General features: G+C 43.2%; 1 protein-coding gene across 2 annotated transcripts in view; it reads left to right on the top strand.

Annotated features, from left to right (window-relative positions):
* TMEM132C (transmembrane protein 132C) overlaps nucleotides 1-19,852 on the top strand; it is a 167,547-nt gene extending 147,695 nt beyond the window's left edge. For both annotated transcript variants that reach the window (XM_071815948.1, XM_065851926.2), the window contains 4 exons: nucleotides 7,413-7,618; nucleotides 8,055-8,328; nucleotides 9,324-9,515; nucleotides 16,860-19,852. In XM_071815948.1, coding sequence (XP_071672049.1) covers nucleotides 7,413-7,618; nucleotides 8,055-8,328; nucleotides 9,324-9,515; nucleotides 16,860-18,059 — 1,872 coding nt within the window. In that variant the 3' untranslated portion in view covers nucleotides 18,060-19,852. The remainder of the gene's footprint in view (nucleotides 1-7,412; nucleotides 7,619-8,054; nucleotides 8,329-9,323; nucleotides 9,516-16,859) is intronic.
* The last annotated feature ends 488 nt before the right edge of the window (nucleotides 19,853-20,340 follow it).

The following is a 20,340-nucleotide window of genomic DNA, read 5'->3' as shown; positions in this document are numbered from 1 at the left end:
TTTGTTTGTTTGTTGTTTGCTTTGTTTTTACATCTAGAACGTTCCATTTTCCAGGAACGCGGGTGTTGCAGTTGTCACTGGGAACAGAAACAGGAATCTGACTTTTAAGAAGTCCCGTAGTGGTTGATAATGAACCGTGGGCTCTTGGTTTCATTGGAACTAATGAGTAGGGGGTGACATTAACCGCAGGTAAAGGCCACTGCAGAGATATTAGGCATTTCTGTTACGAGCTAAAATCCAGGACAGAGCGTCAAATCTGGCTAGGGGGTTTTAGGTGGAATGAAATGTTTATGAAATGAAATTAATTCTTACTAAATAGACAGAAAAGTTGAAATGTCCGCTGTTCCTTTGTGAATCTGTTCAGTGGAAAGGCCAGTCTAGGTGCTGCGTAACACAACATGCAGGAACGTCTCCATTTGCCAGTAAGGAAGCCGACAGATGGATATATTCATAAGAGATACATAAATGTCTTCTAATTGCCCTCCTCCATACTTCTCATAGTCCTGTGATTTACTGGGGTCAATATACATGCAGAAGGACTTCAGCGGAGCTTTAGAAAATGAAGCTTTACCATGCTTGTCTGTCAGATGAAAACATGGGATATAGGGCAGCAATCTGTGGAGCTTTCAGGGCAGATGTTATATCATTCAAGTCCACCACTCCAGAAGGTGCTTCAAAATCATCTTCCAAGCTGCACGATCAAGACCAGGACAGTAAATGGGACAAATAGCATTAGTCTTGTGACAGCTATAGGTGTGATGGGACGTTAAGCAGTTTTCTCCAGACCTTCTTACGTAATCCAGTCAGTAGAAATAATGGTTCGCTTCTCCCTTCCTTTTCCACCAAAAGCTGTAATTTACACATTCTGAATTTCTATATTGTAGATATATATGAAGTTAGAAAATGACGTGCATTGTGATGTTCTCAAATGCACGACTCCTGTTTGAAATGTGTAGCTGGAATTAAAATCCCTGCGTTCACCCTGTGATCCTGCTTTGCCAAGCAGGATATTTGGGGCCATGCTGTATATATAGCCTGGCATCTCCCTAGTGAGTAGGAGCCGAACTCTCTGTTTGGACCCATTTTCAGAAATTACTTGACTCGAAAGTGCACAAAACAAGACAGATTTTGTTTTACGTGGTAATGCTGCTGCAGAGAGCTCCTGTGGCTCAGCGCAGCTACAGTTCAGCTTCAAAAGCTGGTCATTTGGGAGCAAATAGATGCCCTCCAGTCTCAGCTGGCATTTTGTGCCCCTTTTATTCTCTCAGTTCTGTCATAGTGAATGATATTTAGTTAGTTAAATGTACTGCTTCTGCTCTGCAACGCTGCCAGCAAAATCTTTGTAATGAGATTAGATAATGTACAGCCTTTTCCCTAAGAAATGCTCTCTAGCTTTGGGGGGTTTCTACTTGATTTTGCTAATCTGGCTGCTGATACTAAAAACACAGACCCTTCTCAACAGGGACAGTCCAAATTGCTTTTAAACTATGGCCCTGGTTTTACAAAGTTCTCCTCTTTCTCGGCTCCCGGGGCTCGATCCCTGTGTCATTAGTGCGGGTTGCTGGGAACTTTGCCTGAGGACCGATGGCCAGGATTGAAACCACATTGGGAATGCGGCAGCTGTTTATAACACAAAGCAGCACCAGCACACAAGTTGAAAACTGTTTTGAGAGAGACAGAAAGTAAAGAGGCTTAAATCAGTTATCAAAGTGTAATACCTGCCCTGCTCCCTCATCATGGCTTCCAGAATGGGAGTAATAATTCTTGAACTATTCCAAGAAACAGATTCAATCCTTTTCTTTTGGTGGGTCACTGGTGAAACCATTTTCATGGTTGTTCTTGCACATAATGTGAAAAGTCAAGCTTTTCATTTACTAAGATGGCAGTCTTATCAGTGTTAAGTCTGCATTCCTGCATTTCCCTTGGTGTTCATCCTCCAACGGGAGCGTTTGGCTGCACGTTCCGAGTCACTGAGCCCAGCTCCAGTTGTAGGTGATGGGACCGAGGGCTGGCTCTGGCAATAGAGTCACACTAGCAATTAGCAACTCCTTTAATGGGCGCTTCCATTTTAACGGCTGCTCTCACAGTGTCACAAAGCTGTAAATACAATTCCAGAGATTATGGAAGAGCTCAAGTCTGAAGCTTTAACTCTTTTCAGACTTAAACAGTTTAACATGAAGAAATGAATCGTATGGGCCTCGAGACAGGTTCCATTTTTCAGTAGTAGGTTGTTGGTTATTCAGGATTATGCAGCCAGGCATTGAAATCCTTCTTATGGAGCAGTTGCCATTACCTAATGTTCATGTAGCGCAGGATTTCCTTTATGTATAAAACCATAGTGTTTAATTGGAATCAAGGCTAGAGAGCTATACAGAGTCTCTCAAAACCTGTAGAATTTAATAAAGGATAATTGCCTTTCTACAGAGTATGTTATTAAAACAAATCTTAGAAGAAATTCTATAGCAAGGACATGAATATTACAAAATTGTAAAGGATTGTCCAAAAAGCTTGTGGAATGATTATTACCGTCTAATATTTTCTGTATATTATGGAAGTGTCAGTATTTTCCGTGGATAAGTCATTCTGGTGCTCTGTGCTCCTTAATGGAATGAAACACTTTGTTCACAAAGCTTGACCTCCATGAGCTTCAATTGCCCTTCTGGTGCGTGATACTGAGCTGAAATACGGGGAGTGTCGCATATTTGAAAAGTGCTGAACATCTCTATGCTTTACTAATTATCCCGTGATTTTTTTTCCATTGAAATAGAAATTCCTTTAAGAGATACTAGAAAAATCACTTTTCTCATGGAAGTGCTTTCATAAATATTTAAATATTTATGTAACCTTTGAATATTTTAACAACATTTACATTAGTATACGAGAAATGGGCAAATGGGTTTACACACTGAAATACAAGATTCTGAAACTGATGAATACAGGCAGGACATCTACCATTGTCATCTCATTTCTGTTCAGTCTTAAGGTTCTGAGCCTTTTTAAACCTCAGGGTGTTTAATTAAGGGAAAGCCACACAGACATCTACCTAGAAAATGGACGAATGCCTCACAAATTTGCAGTGTTCATAAACCTCACAGGATTGCTATGTAAAAGCTTCTCCTTTTGTCCTTCAGAACTGTCCTCCAGAGACCTGTTGGTATGGGCTGATGTCTCCAGAGGTGAAAAACCAGCAGGACAATAAGCAAGCTTAGGCTGGGCTCACAGGGTCAGCACCACTCATTCAGTTTTAGGTCTTATAGTTGTACTTTCCCCTCCTGTGTACAACAGATGTGAAACCAAAGAGTGTTTTGAGCTCACCATCTTTTGAAAGACAGTGTTAGCGTATAGTTGACATGAAATCTCATTTGTAAGCTATCTGCCTCTGCCAGTAATTTATTGAAGATTTTGCAGCGATCTCCAGTGGAATTTAAGCCAGCAAAACGGGGATATTCTCACAGAAGTGTCAGCAGCCCCTCAATGGCTGCAGAGGCCAAGGCTGGATGTTGCCACATCCTTCATGGTGACTTCAGGCAGCTCATGCTCCCTTCTTGCAGCTCTGCAATACAGAGCTCATCGTGGGATCGAGACCTAAATCTGAAGGGAGTGAGGAAAGGAGGACACAGAGGTTTCGCGTCCGACTGGTAACAGGGCTGGGAATCTCCTCAATATTCACTGCAGCTAAGCTGTTCATTACCAGATCCATTCACTCCCCAGATCACAAAGTCACATCATGCCATAGGTGATGACTCAGGAGTGACTTCTCTCTTGATTTCTAGGTAGCAGTTTTTTCCCCGTCAAGTCAATAAAATGTGATTTGTTGCAGAGAGAATCTATCCAAGACACTTGGAAAGGCAGTGGCCTTTGTTACAAAAGGACACAAAACTATAATGCCAGTAAAAAGAAAGACAAAGAAGAAAGCTCTAGGGAATTCTGCTTAGCCCTGCCTTTTGCTGTCCAGCGCCTTCACTTTAGTTTTAATCTGGAGAGAGAAGTTAGAAAGATAGAAAAAAGAAAGGAAGGGAAAGTAGCTGAATGCAGCTTAATGAGTCGAACTGCTGAAATAGCATCAGAAAGCTCTTTAAAATGCAAAACTTCTTGCTGATCTGCTACACAGAATGGGAAAAAAACCAGTCACTTAAAGGTGGTGGCTAAGCAGGCTTTCCCTTCATCAGCTCTCACTTCTGATGCCAAAGATGAAAAGCACTTTCAGGGGGAAAATGCTTTTGTAGTAAAAGCAGGAATACTAGAGGAGAAGAGAGGCAGGTCACTGTTGGCAGAATCTGCAGCCTCTGCTAGAAAATTCATAGACGTCGGTGGGCAGGAGCTTCCAGAAGCATCCAAACCCTGCGGGGAAATGAGGATTTCTGGAACCCGTGCCTGAGTCTCTGCTGCAGGAAATGGGGGAAAAGGAACCTCCCTAACGCCAGTTCTGCTTTGGAGAACTCCACCAACAAGTTGACCGTGATGTTATTTCCATCCGAGTTAATCTGAGCTAGGGGACTCTTGTTGTACCACATAACCCCTGCCTGTTTCTTCTTTGTTGGGGTGGGCGTCTGCTTAGCAATTCAGACCTCACACAAACTTGGTGATGTTGTGAGTTGCAGCAGAATCGGGGCATCTGGATTTGTTCTGAGGCTGGGAGATCCTTTGTGTTTATTTGTTTAAGTGACACTGTGTGAGACAAGGGCAAAGCAAGCAAACCCACTTGCTGTCGTTCTGCTCAGCCTGCTATAGCAAAGCTCACCTGAGATGTGTTGCTTACAGCAGCTGCAGACTATGGAATGGCTCTAGCTGAATATTTTGTGAGAAGGAGTGTCCTTAATCCTGTACAGCTGGAGAACACACACGCGTTATCAATGAGACACTGAGATACCGTTCCTTTCTCCCTTTCATCCCCTGTATAGCACTGGTTGGGAACTCTACTGCCTTTCTTTGTCAGAATCAATCAGTGTTGCTTCAAGAATGGATACCTGAAAACACAACAGTTAAAATGCATACAATAATATAATACAATATAAGCTTTTCTCCTCCTGTACTCGGTGTGTGCTACCTCTTTATCAGAAATTCAGGAACAGAAGAAAGAGCATGTGTAAGGACATTAGCAATGCTTGTACTTGGTGAAAAGAGTAATGTCTTTCTCAATGCAACTCATAAAGACCTGCCACTATTGCTGATGCACGTCCAGTAATAAATATCCTGTAGCAATTTAAAGGCTCCGTGGTAGCTACAGCAGCCACCTCCTTAGGATGCTGTATATATTTGTTTAGCCATTTGTTTGTTGCGTACCCATGAAAGCATATAGCAGCTCTGCAAATACAGAGGGAGATTGGATCTCAGCCCAGAACTATTTAGGTATTGCAGTTTTTCTACTGTTGTTACCGTGTTTTTTTCCTGACAGTCGCATTTGTTCTGTTACTGACAACACTGGGCTTTAGATATTATTAAATCCTACATCTAGACCAGACCTGGTCAGTCTCAAGCTGAGTATGTTATCAGAAACTTTTACCATCATGTGCTTGTGTTTTACAATGTGCATAAATAAGTAACTTGTACAATTAACTCAGAAAGTTCCTTCATTTGTTTTTGAGATCATCTCCGTAGAATAGAAATGAATAGGATGGAACCAGTTTCTGGATGGCAATGGCTGCTGCTCCAAGCAGAATTAAATTAGGTCTTATTGACGTGCCTCCCAAAAGCTTCTGCTCAAAGGAAGATAGGGCTAAGGAAAGAAGACCCTCTGAAGCTGCTTCGTCATATGTTCCAGACACGGGGTCTCCTCTCCGGGCACACTCACTGCTTCCCATTTGGCTCGAGCAGTTGTTCAGTGCCCCAGGTCTCTGTGCCCCAGGTCTCTGACCATTGCTGAGCAAGGCTCCCTGGCTTGTGTTGTTTACACCCCTTCCTGGATTGCTGTTCAAGTTCATACATGTAAAAGTAGGGCATACCGTTCGTGGTGGTACGGTGAAATCTCTGCCACCTTCAGCCTTTTAAACCTGGCTTAGATGGTCTGAGGCAGAAACCTAAACAGACACATGGGTCTGGTGTTGTAGTATGCGGTACCGTTTTCAGTCAGCAGAGCCCAGTTACTGCATAACCCTCTTAGGGAATGAGTCATAGAGATGCTTGTATTATGTTCTCTGAAGTTTCCTTTTGCAATCCCACCATCAGATATTTTGCCAGAATGTGAGCAGTGCCTAAACCTGCCAGAGGGTGCAGCGGGATGTGTACGTCAAACTGGGAACAATTTAGCTCCTGTGTCTGTGGTCACAGAGAACATCCATCTGTTTGATTAGCCTGGGGACACGAGCATTTCCAGCTGATAATCCTCATTTGAATACAATGGTATTGGGAATGGGAGTGGGGATAGAAGGGAGCAGATGATAATATAAATATATGTTCAGGTAGGGAGACACATTGCCGCCGCTAACGATGCTCATTATGGGTGATGAAATAGAATTCTGATGGGATGGAGCAGGAGTAGGAATTGAAGGGATCTGCTGGGTTTACTGTTAATTTCTGCAGACATACCAGCTCATTTAGTAATGTAACAGCTCCTGTTGCTAGCCACTTAATGTATGATTAATGTGCCACAGGATTTCCCCAGACATTTATGACACCTTTAGGAATAGATATGACAATGACTTTATCACGTGCAGTCACTTCATACTATCTGCATCCCTCTTAATGATTTATATATTCAGGAGTGATTTTATCACTACTACTCAGTAATGTAATAAATGAGAAAACTCAATGGTCTGTAAATTACAACATTGATTAAAGAAGTGATTACTGATATAACTCTTACATGACTATGATAATGCTTGCTTATATTTCAGGACAGCATTTACATGTAAATGAAAAATCTACTGCAGTGTTTAAAAATACTTTACAGCTTTAATCAAAATGTAAACATTTATAAACAGATAATGTTTATTGTGGAGGAAATAAGGAGACTTCTGTTACTCTTCGGTGGATGAAATCCACGCCGGAGCCAGCTTTGTGTTGAAGACCGAAAGCAGCGTCACTCATCAGGGCAAGGCTTGGATTTGCTACTTGATTCCACTGAGGCCTGTTTGGGTTCATTGGGTTCCTCTTGACCAAGCTGTGAAGGAGCCTTGCTCCTTATAAATTCCACAGCGCTGTGATCTGCAAGTGGCATAACAGACCAAAAATCAGCCACCAGCTTCATAAATACTGTCGAGTCTTTAGGCATCTCCAGCATAATTATGCCTCCTGAGCCAATGAAGGATCTTGTGTTCAGCTGCTCCCTTTGTAGAAGGCTGTCATTAACATGCATAGAGAGAAGGGAGCCTTTTTTGTTTGTTTTTGTTATTGAGATGCCAGGGTTGCACTTTGAGCTTGTTTTGTCACAGTGATTACTTTTTCTTCTTTCTCTCTCTCTTCCCCCCGCTTAGGTGTCTGACAGATGTGACTACGTTTTTGTCAATGGCAAAGAAATGAAAGGCAAGGTGAACGCGCTTGTGAACTTCACGTATCAGTACCTGAGCGCTCCTCTGCAAATCACGGTCTGGGTTCCGCGCCTGCCCCTTCAGATCGACATTTCGGACACAGAACTGAGCCAAATAAAAGGCTGGCGTGTCCCCATTGTTTCCAACAAAAGGTGGGTTTGAGTTGCTAAATTTCTTGGGTGTTCCTGTAAAATGAATGGAGTTGATTTTAACTCTCAACAAGAGCAGCTGCAGCAGCTGCACCCAAAACACAGCGTTTTTCCCTGAGGAACAGCAGGACTGGAGTGCCCAGCTTTGCACCGGACATCTGAAGGGGTGTGCTTCTCTGTATGTGTGTCTGTCCTGGGCAACAGAGTACGATGTGGTGCTCTGTGAGGTCCACTTACAGAGTAGCTGTTCAGACATGACAGATGCAGAAGCGCCACAGTCCGTTCTTCATGCTGGGCAGCCAGGAACCAGCAACGGTCCCAACACAACAAGAGGGTGGGCTGCTTTTTGAGGGGGTTACTCTCCATTAGCACTCCAATGGTAATCTTCACTAATATTCTTGAAAACATTTCTTTGTGCTTCATTTTTTTAACGAAAAAGACCCACCAGAGACAGCGATGATGAGGATGAAGATGAGCGGAGAGGAAGAGGGTGCACCCTGCAGTACCAGCACGCCATGGTGCGAGTCCTCACGCAGTTTGTAGCCGAGGATTCCAGCCCTTGGGGCCAGCTGAGCTACTTGCTGGGCTCAGACTGGCAGTTTGACATTACAGACCTGGTGATGGAGTTTATGAAACTGGAGGATCCTCACGTTGCCAAGCTCCAGGAAGGCAGGATTTTGATCGGGCGAGAAGTAGGGATGACAACGATGCAGGTACGGTGCTTGGGAATCCCACATTCTGCCATGCCCGTAGAGAACCTGTGTGTGGGCATAAATCCAGAACAGCGCTCTGCTAACTTGAAACAGGATGATTTCCCATTACATTCCTGTGACCTTCTGGAGGGTGACACGCAGCATTAACCTAATGACAGGGATCTTCAGGACAGGCAGCACTTCCAGGCCCAGTGAGGAGCCAGAGCTCTTGCCCCCATGGATGCGGGTTGCCACAAGTCAGCTCATGGTTGCCGTTTTGACTTTTGGAGACACAGATCTTTAGATTGTGCCAAGTTTCTTTTGACTTATTTAAACATTAATTAAGGAAAAAAAAAACCAACCTGGTTAATAACCCTGAAAGGCACAAATGGCCAAGACCACATTCCAGTTCTGCCGCAGCTGAATCCTTACTAAACCAGTGCACAGAGTGGATATAGCTAATCTAGGCTGTACAAACGAGATGAGGAGGGTGGAGGAGAAAGTATGAATAAGAATTAGATATCCCTAGTTCACTGAAGATAGTGATATAGCCTTTAGTTGCATTAAAGGGAAGGATATCTTGCTACGTTGATGTTCCATCAGAGACATAAAAGAAAGAGAAATCAGAATTTCCAGTCAGAGAAGTGAAGGACAAATGCTAGATGTTACTAAGCTCTCTCTCAAATAATTAGAAAGTAAGTCTGATAAGCTCTTCCATACTGGAACACAGAATAACAGGGGAAGAAAGATTTGGATCAACTCTTGCAGTGAAATAATGTAAATAACACAACTGAGGTAGTAGAGCTGTCAGTGTTGGATGCAGTGTGCTCAGCCATAACCTCTCTGCTGAATGTTGTTCCTGCCCTGCTAATGAAATCAGACTGCCTTTTCAGTGTGCTCTGCCATTTCATTTCCATGCATAAAGCTTTGGAGACAAGAAAGGATGATGACCTTAAGAAAGGTTATTTTAATTGATCAGCCTTTTCCTAAGTTGATTTTTTTGTGTTTCTCCAAAGGTTTTGTCTCCTCTGTCTGACTCCATCCTGGCAGAGAAGACAGTGACTGTGCTGGATGACAAAGTGACCATAACAGACCTTGGGGTCCAGCTGGTGGCTGGGCTGTCACTCGTCCTGCAGCCAAGCGCGGCAACTAGTCGGGCTATTGTGGCCACAACCATTGCCCAGGAGCTGCTTCATACTCCTAAGCAGGTAGTGTACACTCCGTATTTACTGTTGTTGCCTTTTGGGGTGGGACAGTGCTTTATCAACGTGAGCTACAGATGATAATTCATAACAAGTTTCGAAATTAGACTTTAAGGTATGGGTGTAGAACCTGTCCATGTCAATTGCATTGGTCTAGAGGTACTCTGGAATCTGCTTCTCATTCCTTCCCTTCAAATATGGACTTAATCTACAGTAAAAGTTCCGACTACACTGAAGTTTATCTAATGTATATTTTTAATACCCTTTATTTAAACAATGCAACATCTGTTATGGTCACAACACAGGCAGTCTTTGTACAGCGATCCTTGTTTGTTGTATGAGCATGTCCTTGTTTTCCATGCCAGAAACCACAGAGCTTGGTGTGTCACAACACTTTAATATTTTGAAGAGCTATAAAATAGAGAAGAAGATTGGAGAATAGCAGCAGATCGAGACAAACAGTTACTCTGGAACAGACTGAAAACCAGGGTCAGTAACAGTGGAACACACTGTATGTTCGTTGTTCTTTCAGTCAGTTGATTTGAAGAGGGGAACTGGGGACCATGCAATTAACTCTGTCCACTGCTACTCTCACAAAAACTGTATTTCATCTTGCACAGACAGGGAGAGATCTCAAGTTTTATGGCCCATTTTCGTCATTATTGCTACCTAATTTTCTGGAACATAAAAATAATTTAGATTGTTTTATAACTTAGTGACAGGAAAATGTCCAACCTAGAAGGACGTGCTGCCCATCTGTTCCATTTACTGCATCCTGTAAACATAAGAATCTTATGTCATTAACCCATTTATAGCCTTCCACGGGGCTTAGAAGCTGTGTCTGACATATTGCCTTCAGACAAAGACGGTAAAAGCCCAGCTAAAGCATGCCTAACCCAATTCTGTTATGTAGGACAGAGCACCATTTGTCCTACAGCATCATTGGAAAAATCATGGCTTTGATTGCAGATAAAAGAGCTTGTGAATCTGGAAAGGTTGCACAGATATGTTGTCAACTTGTCAGATTTATAGGTGATCTGTCCTGAGTATGCAAAGATATTGATCGACATCAGGTTATGGCATATTATGGCAGGGCATTTCAGTAGTGCACAACAGGATGTCTCCTATTGCATTATGGCATGGCAAGTTATGAAATAACACAAAGGAGTAAAAATGTGTAAACGTGGTTTGTTTTGAAATTATTTCTTCCAGCATCTGTGTTATGGGATGATTTTAGCAGAATATTTTGTTGAAGCTGATGTTCTTTCGTAAGAGAATTTGCGTTTCCTCGGAGCGGCACGTTTCTGGTGCAGCAGTGGCTGGGCACACGAGGCTCTGGCTCTGAGCAGGCTTCTGCTGCTGGGGATGCTGCTGTCCCCCTGGTCCCTTCCTACGGACAGCACTACTGCTCACTGGAGATACCAACTGGAAAACAAGAAGCAAGACAACATCAAGCACCTTTTTCTTAGTAAAAGAAGTTTGAAATCCAATGTTTCTTCCCCAGACTTCATCTGGGAAAAACAGCAGCAGGACCTAGACTCTGTGAGAAGGCAGCGGAAAACCTTCTCTACACTCGGATCTGGAACACCCTAGGAAATCTGGTTGCTTAGTAGCAATCCCCAGCTAGTCGGTTTTTCCCACTCCTGTGCACAGCGCCTTGTGTCCCAGTTTCTTGCAAACACAGAGCAGCGTGTTCGTGTGAGTCCCTTGGAGGCTCTGCCTCTCCTCCCAGCAGCTCCAGCCTGGAGCCTGCCCATCCCCGTCGCTTCTGCTTGTCTTCCCACCACCACCTCTTCACCAGGAGCAGAAGTGTCCTGCCCATTTCCCAATGGCTTTGCTGGGAGCATCACCCCTCGCTTTGGGGAATTTGGGGGGGTCAGTTCCTGCTCAGGCACCGTGAGCGTTTGTGGTCCTGGTCAGTGTGGATCCTGAGCACGGTCCCGAGTCACTGGGACACTTGGGCAGAGCCTTCATCCCAGAGGCCTGAGCTAATCCACATACTGGGAAACTCACTTTATACCATATTATTGTTCTCTGCTATTACATATCTTTCAATATCATAAGAATGAATTCAGTAGTTTCGCTAAGACTTTATTTCAATGAATATAATGACTAAATTAGTTCCTTGATTATAATGACCACACCACGTCTGCATACGTAGCGCAAAGTAGCTAAAACATGAGTCCTGAAAAGCTGACATTTTCTCCAAATACTTAGCAATCTAAAGAAGATAAGCTTTTTTTTTTTTTGATAGTTAAATGTCTTTGGCTATAGTTGGGCAATTAATTACCTGAGGTGACCTTGAGGCAGGCCGAGCCCATACTTCCTTATTGTAAAAATCGATGAGGAGCTCATTGGCACTGCGAAGCGGATGCATGATTTAGGTGCCTAAAAATAAATGCAGATTGCCCAATTTTTAAATATCAAAGTCGGAATATCTTCTGAAAGATTGCAAACCGTAGCTGTGAGCAGTCTATTTTTAGTGGCCATCTGCTCAGGTAGGAAAGCTGTTCCACTTGGCTTGCTGACGGCTGTTACAACCAACACTGCCGTCTTAAAGGCGTCTCCAAAATGTAGATAAAAGAAAAACCTACAGTGTTTAAGTGTCTTCTGATCTGAGTGAGCTTCAAGGACTCTTAAATTTCAGCTGGCTCTGCAGGGAAACTCAGTCGTATCCTAGCTTTTCATCGCTGTAGGGTATTGCGTGTGGGCTAATGAACCGAAATGGGAGAGTTGGGGCAACAAGCTGGAGCTGCTTGCACGTCCCTGCCTGTTGGATTGACGTGGTGCTGGCCTGGTTTAGCTTATGTCCTTCATACAAACTAGTTCTGGGAGTTCACTGACATAGCTGATATTAGGAGTATTTTTAAGGTGTGGATTCATTACCCCGTTCTGGCAGTATAAATTACACTTAAATTGTGTTTATACCTTCTTTAAGCTGACAGCACAATGTAATGGCTCACAAGTATGACAAGGGAATTAAGCAGCATGGGAAAGAGAGAAAGTATGTACTGTTAGATAAGAATCTGGATTCTTCCCTTGCAAATACAAGCAAATTCCCGCTGGAAAGGAATGTAGCATGAGCAGATCGAACAGAAAGGAGAGGAAGAAATACACAGCAGGGGAATGCATGGTTTGAATTAAGATCTGAGTCTTGGCTGCCTTTCGTTCCACCTCATAGTGATCAAGCCCAATTTTTACTACACAAGCCACAGGCTTAAAAATAAATGCACCTATAATACTTTGATATTTCATGTGATAAAATTGCTAGGGAAAGCCATATCAGCGTTCAGGTCCCCAGATAAAACAATCAGAGCTGGTCTAATAGAAGCTGCGGAGGACAGTATTCCCTTGCCTTTATTTGAGGGAGGGATGTATTTATTTTTTGCAGAGCCATCCATTTCTTCCCTTTGGTGTCCCGCCACACCAGGACTATCACAGCTGACCCCAGCAATCGAGGGCTTATTCACAAATACTTTTATTTGTGCTTTAGTGAATCAAGGCCATTAAAAGAGCTCTTTATTGTAGGCATGGAATAAAATCAGATATACTGATCAGTCCCCACATCTGTGTTTCTAAGCAGCAGAACTCTCTAAAACACAGCCAGTCCCACACACGTTACTCCCCTGTGTTTTGCTTGAAGAACACAGGATAGCATGCCCTGGTACCAGGCTGACCCCAGTGTTTTGGGGAAGCTTTGAAGAACACTGTACAAACTCACTGACTGTGATGCTGCAGATGAGCTCAGTGGAACATCCTAAGATAAGCAGACATTCAAATGCTGGATGATGCTTTAGAGAGCGAAATGATCATCAGTGTGGCCACTCGTGCAGCTCCCAGTGCAGTGGGACTCAGTCTCTGTATGAGCTTCCCACCCAGCTCTGCTTTGTGCAGTCAGGTTACCTTTTGGAGTATGAACCTCCTTGTTTTATCTGGGTGGAACAGCCATAGCCAGCAAACAATAGTGTTTGTGGTGACTCGTACGGCAGAATTTGAAGTGTTCCAGGTCAGACAGTACACAGCTCCTTGGGGACTGTTGCTTTCTATTAGTGCTGTATTACTTCTGTACTCTGGTAACATCCCCTTTATTTTACCCACCTAAAGATAACAAGTGGATAACAAGAGAGATAAAAGTACTCAGAAAAAAGCAAACTGCGAATTTATGCAGAAAGACTTATTAGGTGGCATCTTTGGACTGAAAAGCAGCCATGTAACTCAGGGCCAGGAAAGGTGGTGGAAGTGCAGCAGATCAAGAAGAACTGGTCAGCTTGCTGGTCTAGTGTGTAGTGGTACCTTGAATGGAGGAAGAGAACAGCAGAGGCACAAGGGAAAATATAGACAAAACGTGTCTTGATAAAGAAAGTTTTTAATAAGCATGATATTTGATAATCAACACTGGTTGTGGGAAGCAGTTTCTTCATCATTCTTTTGTTCTGAGCGTGCAACTGAATATGTGTGTGTGTGTGTGTGTATGTGAAAGAGAGGAAAAGTGGAGGAAAGAAAGATTGGAGAGCCCAATAATCCCTCAAACTGTTTGTTTATGCTTGATAATTAATGAACACAAGCATTTGTCACCTCAGTGTTGAGGGCATCAGACTAGGGGCAGCAACTTTGTAGGTAAGAAGGCTCCAATCCATCTTCATCAGCTGATGGTAATTGGAGAACCCTGTCAGGGATTCAGAGGGGATTTATTGATGCGGCACATCAGATTTGCAGAAACAGCTCTTTGAAGGACAGGGTACTAAATCATTTCTTTCTCTTTCTTTTTTTTAGCTTTTCAGAATTTATAATCATCTCTTCCTTTACCTGCCTTCAGCTTTCCTTTAACAATGTGAATGAAAGGAGATGATCTGGTGCCAAATAGAATTTTTGGGCTGATACAATACACTTTGGCAGGATTTGAGATCCTGTCCCTCTTTCATTTGTTTTCTTTCCCTTTTAATTACTACTGTCCGTAGTACAAGCATGACAATGTTGTGCTGTATTCTAAAGAAAAATAACAATAATACATTGGTTCTTCCTAAGAAATAGAGGTCTCTTGGAAACAAAAACCCTCAATGCTGGTTGAAAATAATGGCCAAGCTATTGCAGAGCTCTGTTATCCATAGTAAATCACGTGTGTGCCTGGAAATTTCGGCCGACTGAGATTTCATTTTTCTCTATTTCTGCTTCATAAAAGCAGGAAGGCAGAATAGTGGAGAAATAGTGTAAAGAATACAAGTTGTTTTGAAGTTGCTCACCACTTTGTCCAACTCGAGCCATTTGGGCTAAATTTTTCCATGCTGGATACCTCTTAGCCTGAAAGGTGCCTGAGGGCTGTTAAAGCAGAAAGGAGACAAGGTAAGAAAATCAAACAGGGATGCAAATATCTTGAAGAAGACAGGAAAGGAGAATATATGTGTTCCAGTCCAGTGTCCAGACAGAGACCCCAGATCCCTCGGAGATGCTATTTACCACCAAGAAAGCCTGGTTGCATAGCAAGGGCCATAATCAGATCTGGGGCTCTCTAACATGACGTATGTTGTGTTTGGCTGTTAAGGAACGCAGAAAGGATTTAGTAATGTCAATCTTTTTGTAGAGATGTGGAACCCTGGGAGTCCCCAGTGGAGCTGGGAGGAGACACAGACCTCATAATTTCCGACCTTAGCTCTACGAGATTCTGTGCTTATTTTCTCATTCTGCTCTCCGAACGCGAGCACTGCGGGCAGACAATGTCAAGCCTGTTGCGATATAGGCTTGAAATGATGCTGGTGGTTTTGCTTTCCATAGGTTGATGAAGAGTCAGCGTATCTTGCACAGCTCCCCACGGTACGCAGGGCTGATGGGGTTTAGGCAGGAGGGCAGCAGGGTGTTGAATTGCCGCAGGAGCTGCGTCTTTATCTCTCTACACATATCCATTAAAAAACAAAACATCCTTTACTTTCCCACGGCTGGGTTTGCTCTACTGTAGCTTTCTATGATATAAATTTAAGCTGTGCCCTGCAGCTTTGTGTTTCTGTCTGCTCAGCCATTTCGGGGTTGTTTCTCTAATGAAGGATCAGCTGGTTTAATTTCCTTACGCAGTGCATTTGAATCACCGAGAACTTTGCCATCTTTCCTGTTGTGCCACCACCTTTTTCTCCTGCCAGTCCCTCAAGAACTTGCTGATAGCACTTTGGAAATCAAATATTTAGTGTAGACCAACCTTGTGCACAGCTAAATGCCCCTTGTTGCTTTCACTGAGAAGCTTTAAATTTAACTAGAAGGGTGGCAATTTCCTTTGTTTATAACCATAGCCTAACAAATTGTGGCCAATTGAAAACCATATTAGGCTGTAAATTTGTATTATGACTGGGCGTTAACCAGGTGGCAATGTTTTTCCCTGATGGTGATTTTCAACCCAGTTATTCCGATGTACCCGAGTGTAAAGGTATTAGGGCCATTTGCGGTTTAGGTCTGGGAAGGCAAGAGCTTTGGTTTTGTGTGGAGTTGCACTGCCTGCCTGCACATCTGCTGGAGAAACAGGGCGGACATAAAAACAAAGACATCTCCTGCAAAGAAAGCTACTGAGACGTGGAGAAGTAAATATCTATATCATCTGGATGGGATTTCAAATGGCAAAGAGCTGACCTCTAGCTTTGTATTTGCTTCTAATGATGAATCCTAACAGTGCTACCTGCGGAGAACAAAGACGGTCCAATTAAATCCGGGCCATTTGTATTTTTATTGTAGCAATCAGACCAGAATCCCCATCCTCCTCTGCTTGATGCAAAAACGCAGTGGACTTTTTAATTATCTCAAGGATAAAGTGTGCTATACTTAAACCTTTCTCTAGCAAAATGGCAATTGTTCTGGGAGTCTTTTTCTTTCAGGTGAACCTTCTGCTCCAACCATTTCCAAGATACTGTGGTAGCTCCTTATTCCCGCTAAGATATTTATGCCTTGTTTAATTTGACAGCTCCCTGTGACATCTGTATATGGGGAACATGAAGAAAATACGTGTTCAAGTGGCTCTAGTAATTTTTCTGGTTTGTCTCTTTCAGCTTTTGGATGACAGGAATGACTTTCTTTATAAATCACGTAAATTGTAGCTTGTTAATGGGGACTTCGGTATTACGGACATCTCATATCAATTATTTTATATGTTCTTTTGCAAATCATTTGCAGAAAGGATAACAGTGGAACCTTTAGTGAAAAATGTGACCAATTTTCTGCCCCATCAGTTGAAGCTTGGTTTGCTCTAAGTGCAGTGCAGAGCCGTTGTCTTCCATTTCCTCCAGCTGCCATTCAGAGCTGAGAGATTGATGAGCTGCAATGGGCTGAGCTGCTTTATTTAAGACGCTGTCTTTAACCATATCCCTCTCCTTTCAGGAAGCTGTAGTAAGCACCTGGATTCAGTTCAGTGACAGCTCTGTTACTCCTCTGGACATTTATGACTCCAAGGACTTCTCCCTTTCTGCGGTATCATTAGACGAAGCTGTTGTCTCCATCCACCAGAACGCAGCCCTAGAATGGCCAGTTGTGGCAGCAGAAGGTGAAGGTCAGGGCACGTTAATCAAGGTGGACATGATGATTTCTGAAGCCTGCCAAAAGTCCAAGAGGAAAAGTGTCCTGGCTGTGGGGAATGGCAACATCAAAGTCAAGTTTGGCCAGAATGATGCAGACTCGGATACAGGTGGAGATTATGATGCTGATGAGATTGAAAACCACGCCAGCGACCGGCGGCACAAAGCGTCAGATCAGGACCGGTATGGCCAGGATGGACGATATTATGGTAGCTCTTCAGCAGAGCGAGAGGAAGGTGCCATCAGGAAAGTCGGCACCACAGCAAAATCTGTAATAAAAAATAAAGTCATTAAAAACAATAGGCTGGATGGTGGCAAACTCTCGGACGATAGCCAGCTGCAGAACATTCCTATAGACTTCACCAACTTCCCTGCTCAAGTAGACCTCCCAAAAGGCGATGGGGGCATGGAGGAAAATGACCTGGTGCAGACACCTAGGGGCCTTAGCGATTTGGAGATCGGGATGTACGCTCTGCTCGGGGTCTTCTGCCTGGCAATTCTAGTCTTCCTAATAAACTGTGCAACATTTGCACTGAAGTACCGCCACAAGCAGGTTCTGGTGGAAGGACAGGCCACCATGACTCATTCCCATGACTGGGTCTGGCTGGGAAATGAAGCAGAACTGCTGGAGAACACAGCAGAGGTCTCACCTCAGCAGGACGAGCACACAACGATTATCGACCGAGGCTCGGGTTGCGAGGAGAGCAACCAGCTCCTCAACGGCAGCGCTCAGAAGAACATTCAGGGCCAGGTTCACAGGAGCGCTGACTCAGGGGGCAAGCTCGGAAAGGAACAGAAATCTGAACCTTTACATTCACCGACATCTAAAAGGAAGCGGGTAAAATTCACGACATTCACTACCATCCCACCCGATGATGGTTGTCCTACTGTCAACTCAATCTTAAGTAGCAATGACGATGACATTAAGTGGGTGTGCCAGGATATGGACCTGGGGGACTCCAAAGAGATACGAAACTACATGGAGAAGTTCAAAGACAAAGTGTAGCTCCTCGCTGGTTTTTTGGGTTTAACCACACCTTGATGCCTTCAGTTCTACAGTATATATTGGGACAGAAGAAGGGGAGGGGAAGGAATCACCGGGAGAAATGATGAGGCAGTTTTTATAATCAGGGAAAGAAATTTGCCAAACTGTCCATGGTTTGTTTTTGTTTCTCAGTTCGTTTTGTTTTTTCCAGCAGTTATTCTGCTTCTCGTGGATTTGGAAAGCGGAATACAAATAGAAAGGAAGAAGGAAATGGTCTGACCAGTATGATGAACTGGGCAAAATGAGGTGGTGAAAATCTGCTTTATGGGTCATACAAACAGTAATGATAGTAATGTTTCGAAGTACCAAAAATATTTGTAAAAATGAAAGAGAGGATATAAGAGCATGAGAAGAATAAGCGAGACACAAACAACTTGTCTGTATTTCTAATAAAACATCACAGTTATGGACGTATGACCCACAAGGAGACTTTTTAGATAGTTAGTTACTGGAGCTGTTTCTTCTCATTCCTTCATTTGACGAGGTGTCTTTGGTATTGCATATGAAGGAGAAAGAAATTACCTGCTATTTTTATTTTTTCGTTTGTCTTGTAAGTTGAAACAGAATAATTTTCCCTCTTGTGTTTTTGTTTTAAATATCTTAAAACCAGGAAAATTTTCAATTCACTAAGTTCACAGTGGACCAAGATCGTTTTGTTTCTAAGTTAGCTATAAACAATGTCCTGTCATTTATAAAGTTCAAGGGATAAGTATTGAGGGATAATTTCCACGTGGTGTCTCTTCTGGAAGCCGAAGCCTCCGTTGTTTCGCCCTAGCTAGAAATACGTTCTGTTTGGAAAAAGCATTCATTTTACTTTCAGCTTTGGATTGTTTCTTTAGTTGTTTGTTTTAAATTTCCACAACCAAAGTTCCCATGTTTCACCCAGGGATGGAGGTGCTGTTTTATTTTAGCTTTTAGCAGTAACTGGTGCATTTCACGTGTACCTGGAACTGACACCATCACAGGCCAAATACCTACAGCCTGGATTTGGGTTTTTTTTTTGCCAAGTCCGTGAATTCATAGTTTTGTTCTGTAATTTTCTGTTGATGCCGATGTCAGCAGCTCTCATCAAGCTCTGAAAGCTACAAGAATGGACAGAAAGACATTGATTGTCCCTAAACTTTGATTTCCTTGTACTGGAGAGCTGGCCTCTGGACAGACTGTTGGGAGGGAGGGAAATATTGCTGAAGCAAAATCAAGAAATAACTAGAAGTATTTTATAGATCTTTTTTTTTTTGCCATTGGACCAGCTAAGGCTGAAAATTTTAGACTAGATTATAAACCTGATGTTTTGAATAGAAAACTACAAAACCAGTAATAAATCTGAAGCAAACACAAGAGTCATCAAGTTGTTGTGTGAGCTGGCAGAACTGTGGTGACTCAGTGCCAGTTTACACTGGTAGAGGATGCAGATTGAAATCTATACCATGAGGAAACCACTGTCACCCACAAGCTTTTGTAACTGAAAGGAAGATGGTATATCTGGCCTTTTGGAAAGCAGTATTATGTCCTGACTGTTAGCTGGAAGCACTTGCATTGTCCTGTCTTTACCCATGTATTTCTTTTGTTTTTTATTACTAAACTCAGTAGTTTGGTTTTTTTACTTGGACAAAGTCAATCCTGCCACCCAGTAACATAGATGGACATTTTAACAAGATATGCCTAGTATGCATTGTAGACTGAAAGAATGTAATATTTATTTATATATGTTATACGAATTGTAATTAAAATGCTTTACATGGCTTGACAAATAACCTCTCTTTTCCGAGGAGAGGGGTCTCCTGTCATTTCTGCGTTGATGTTCTGCATCCACTGCCAACAGCTCAAACACAATTTAAGCCGCTTTCCGAAGAGAGGCAAATAGAGATGTATGAAAGATTTTCACTGCTCTGACCCTTCTTTTGTGAACCGCTTCCCCTTCCCACCCAGCATGCGGTGATGATGATGGATGGCAGGAGAAGACAGCAGTCAGGCACAGTTCACGGCGGTGTCGCTATTCATCTTGCTCATCCTCGTGCCTCCCATCAGCGCCAGCAACGCCGGGGCTCTCCGTTCTGATGGGTGCAACTTTTGTGCAGCCCAGTCATAATTAATTACGTTGCTTCTCTGATTGATACAGTAGGTTCAGATGGGAGCAAGTTTCACTGAATCACAACTGACATGTACAAAGCGCCCTGTATCCCAGAGGAGCCCACGCCGCTGTACAAGCCGAGCGCGGTGATGCATCAGCCGCACCTCGGGG

Source organism: Patagioenas fasciata, chromosome 17 (genome assembly GCF_037038585.1).
Source record: "Patagioenas fasciata isolate bPatFas1 chromosome 17, bPatFas1.hap1, whole genome shotgun sequence".
NCBI lineage: Eukaryota > Metazoa > Chordata > Aves > Columbiformes > Columbidae > Patagioenas > Patagioenas fasciata.
This window is presented reverse-complemented; position numbering and strand designations above follow the sequence as displayed.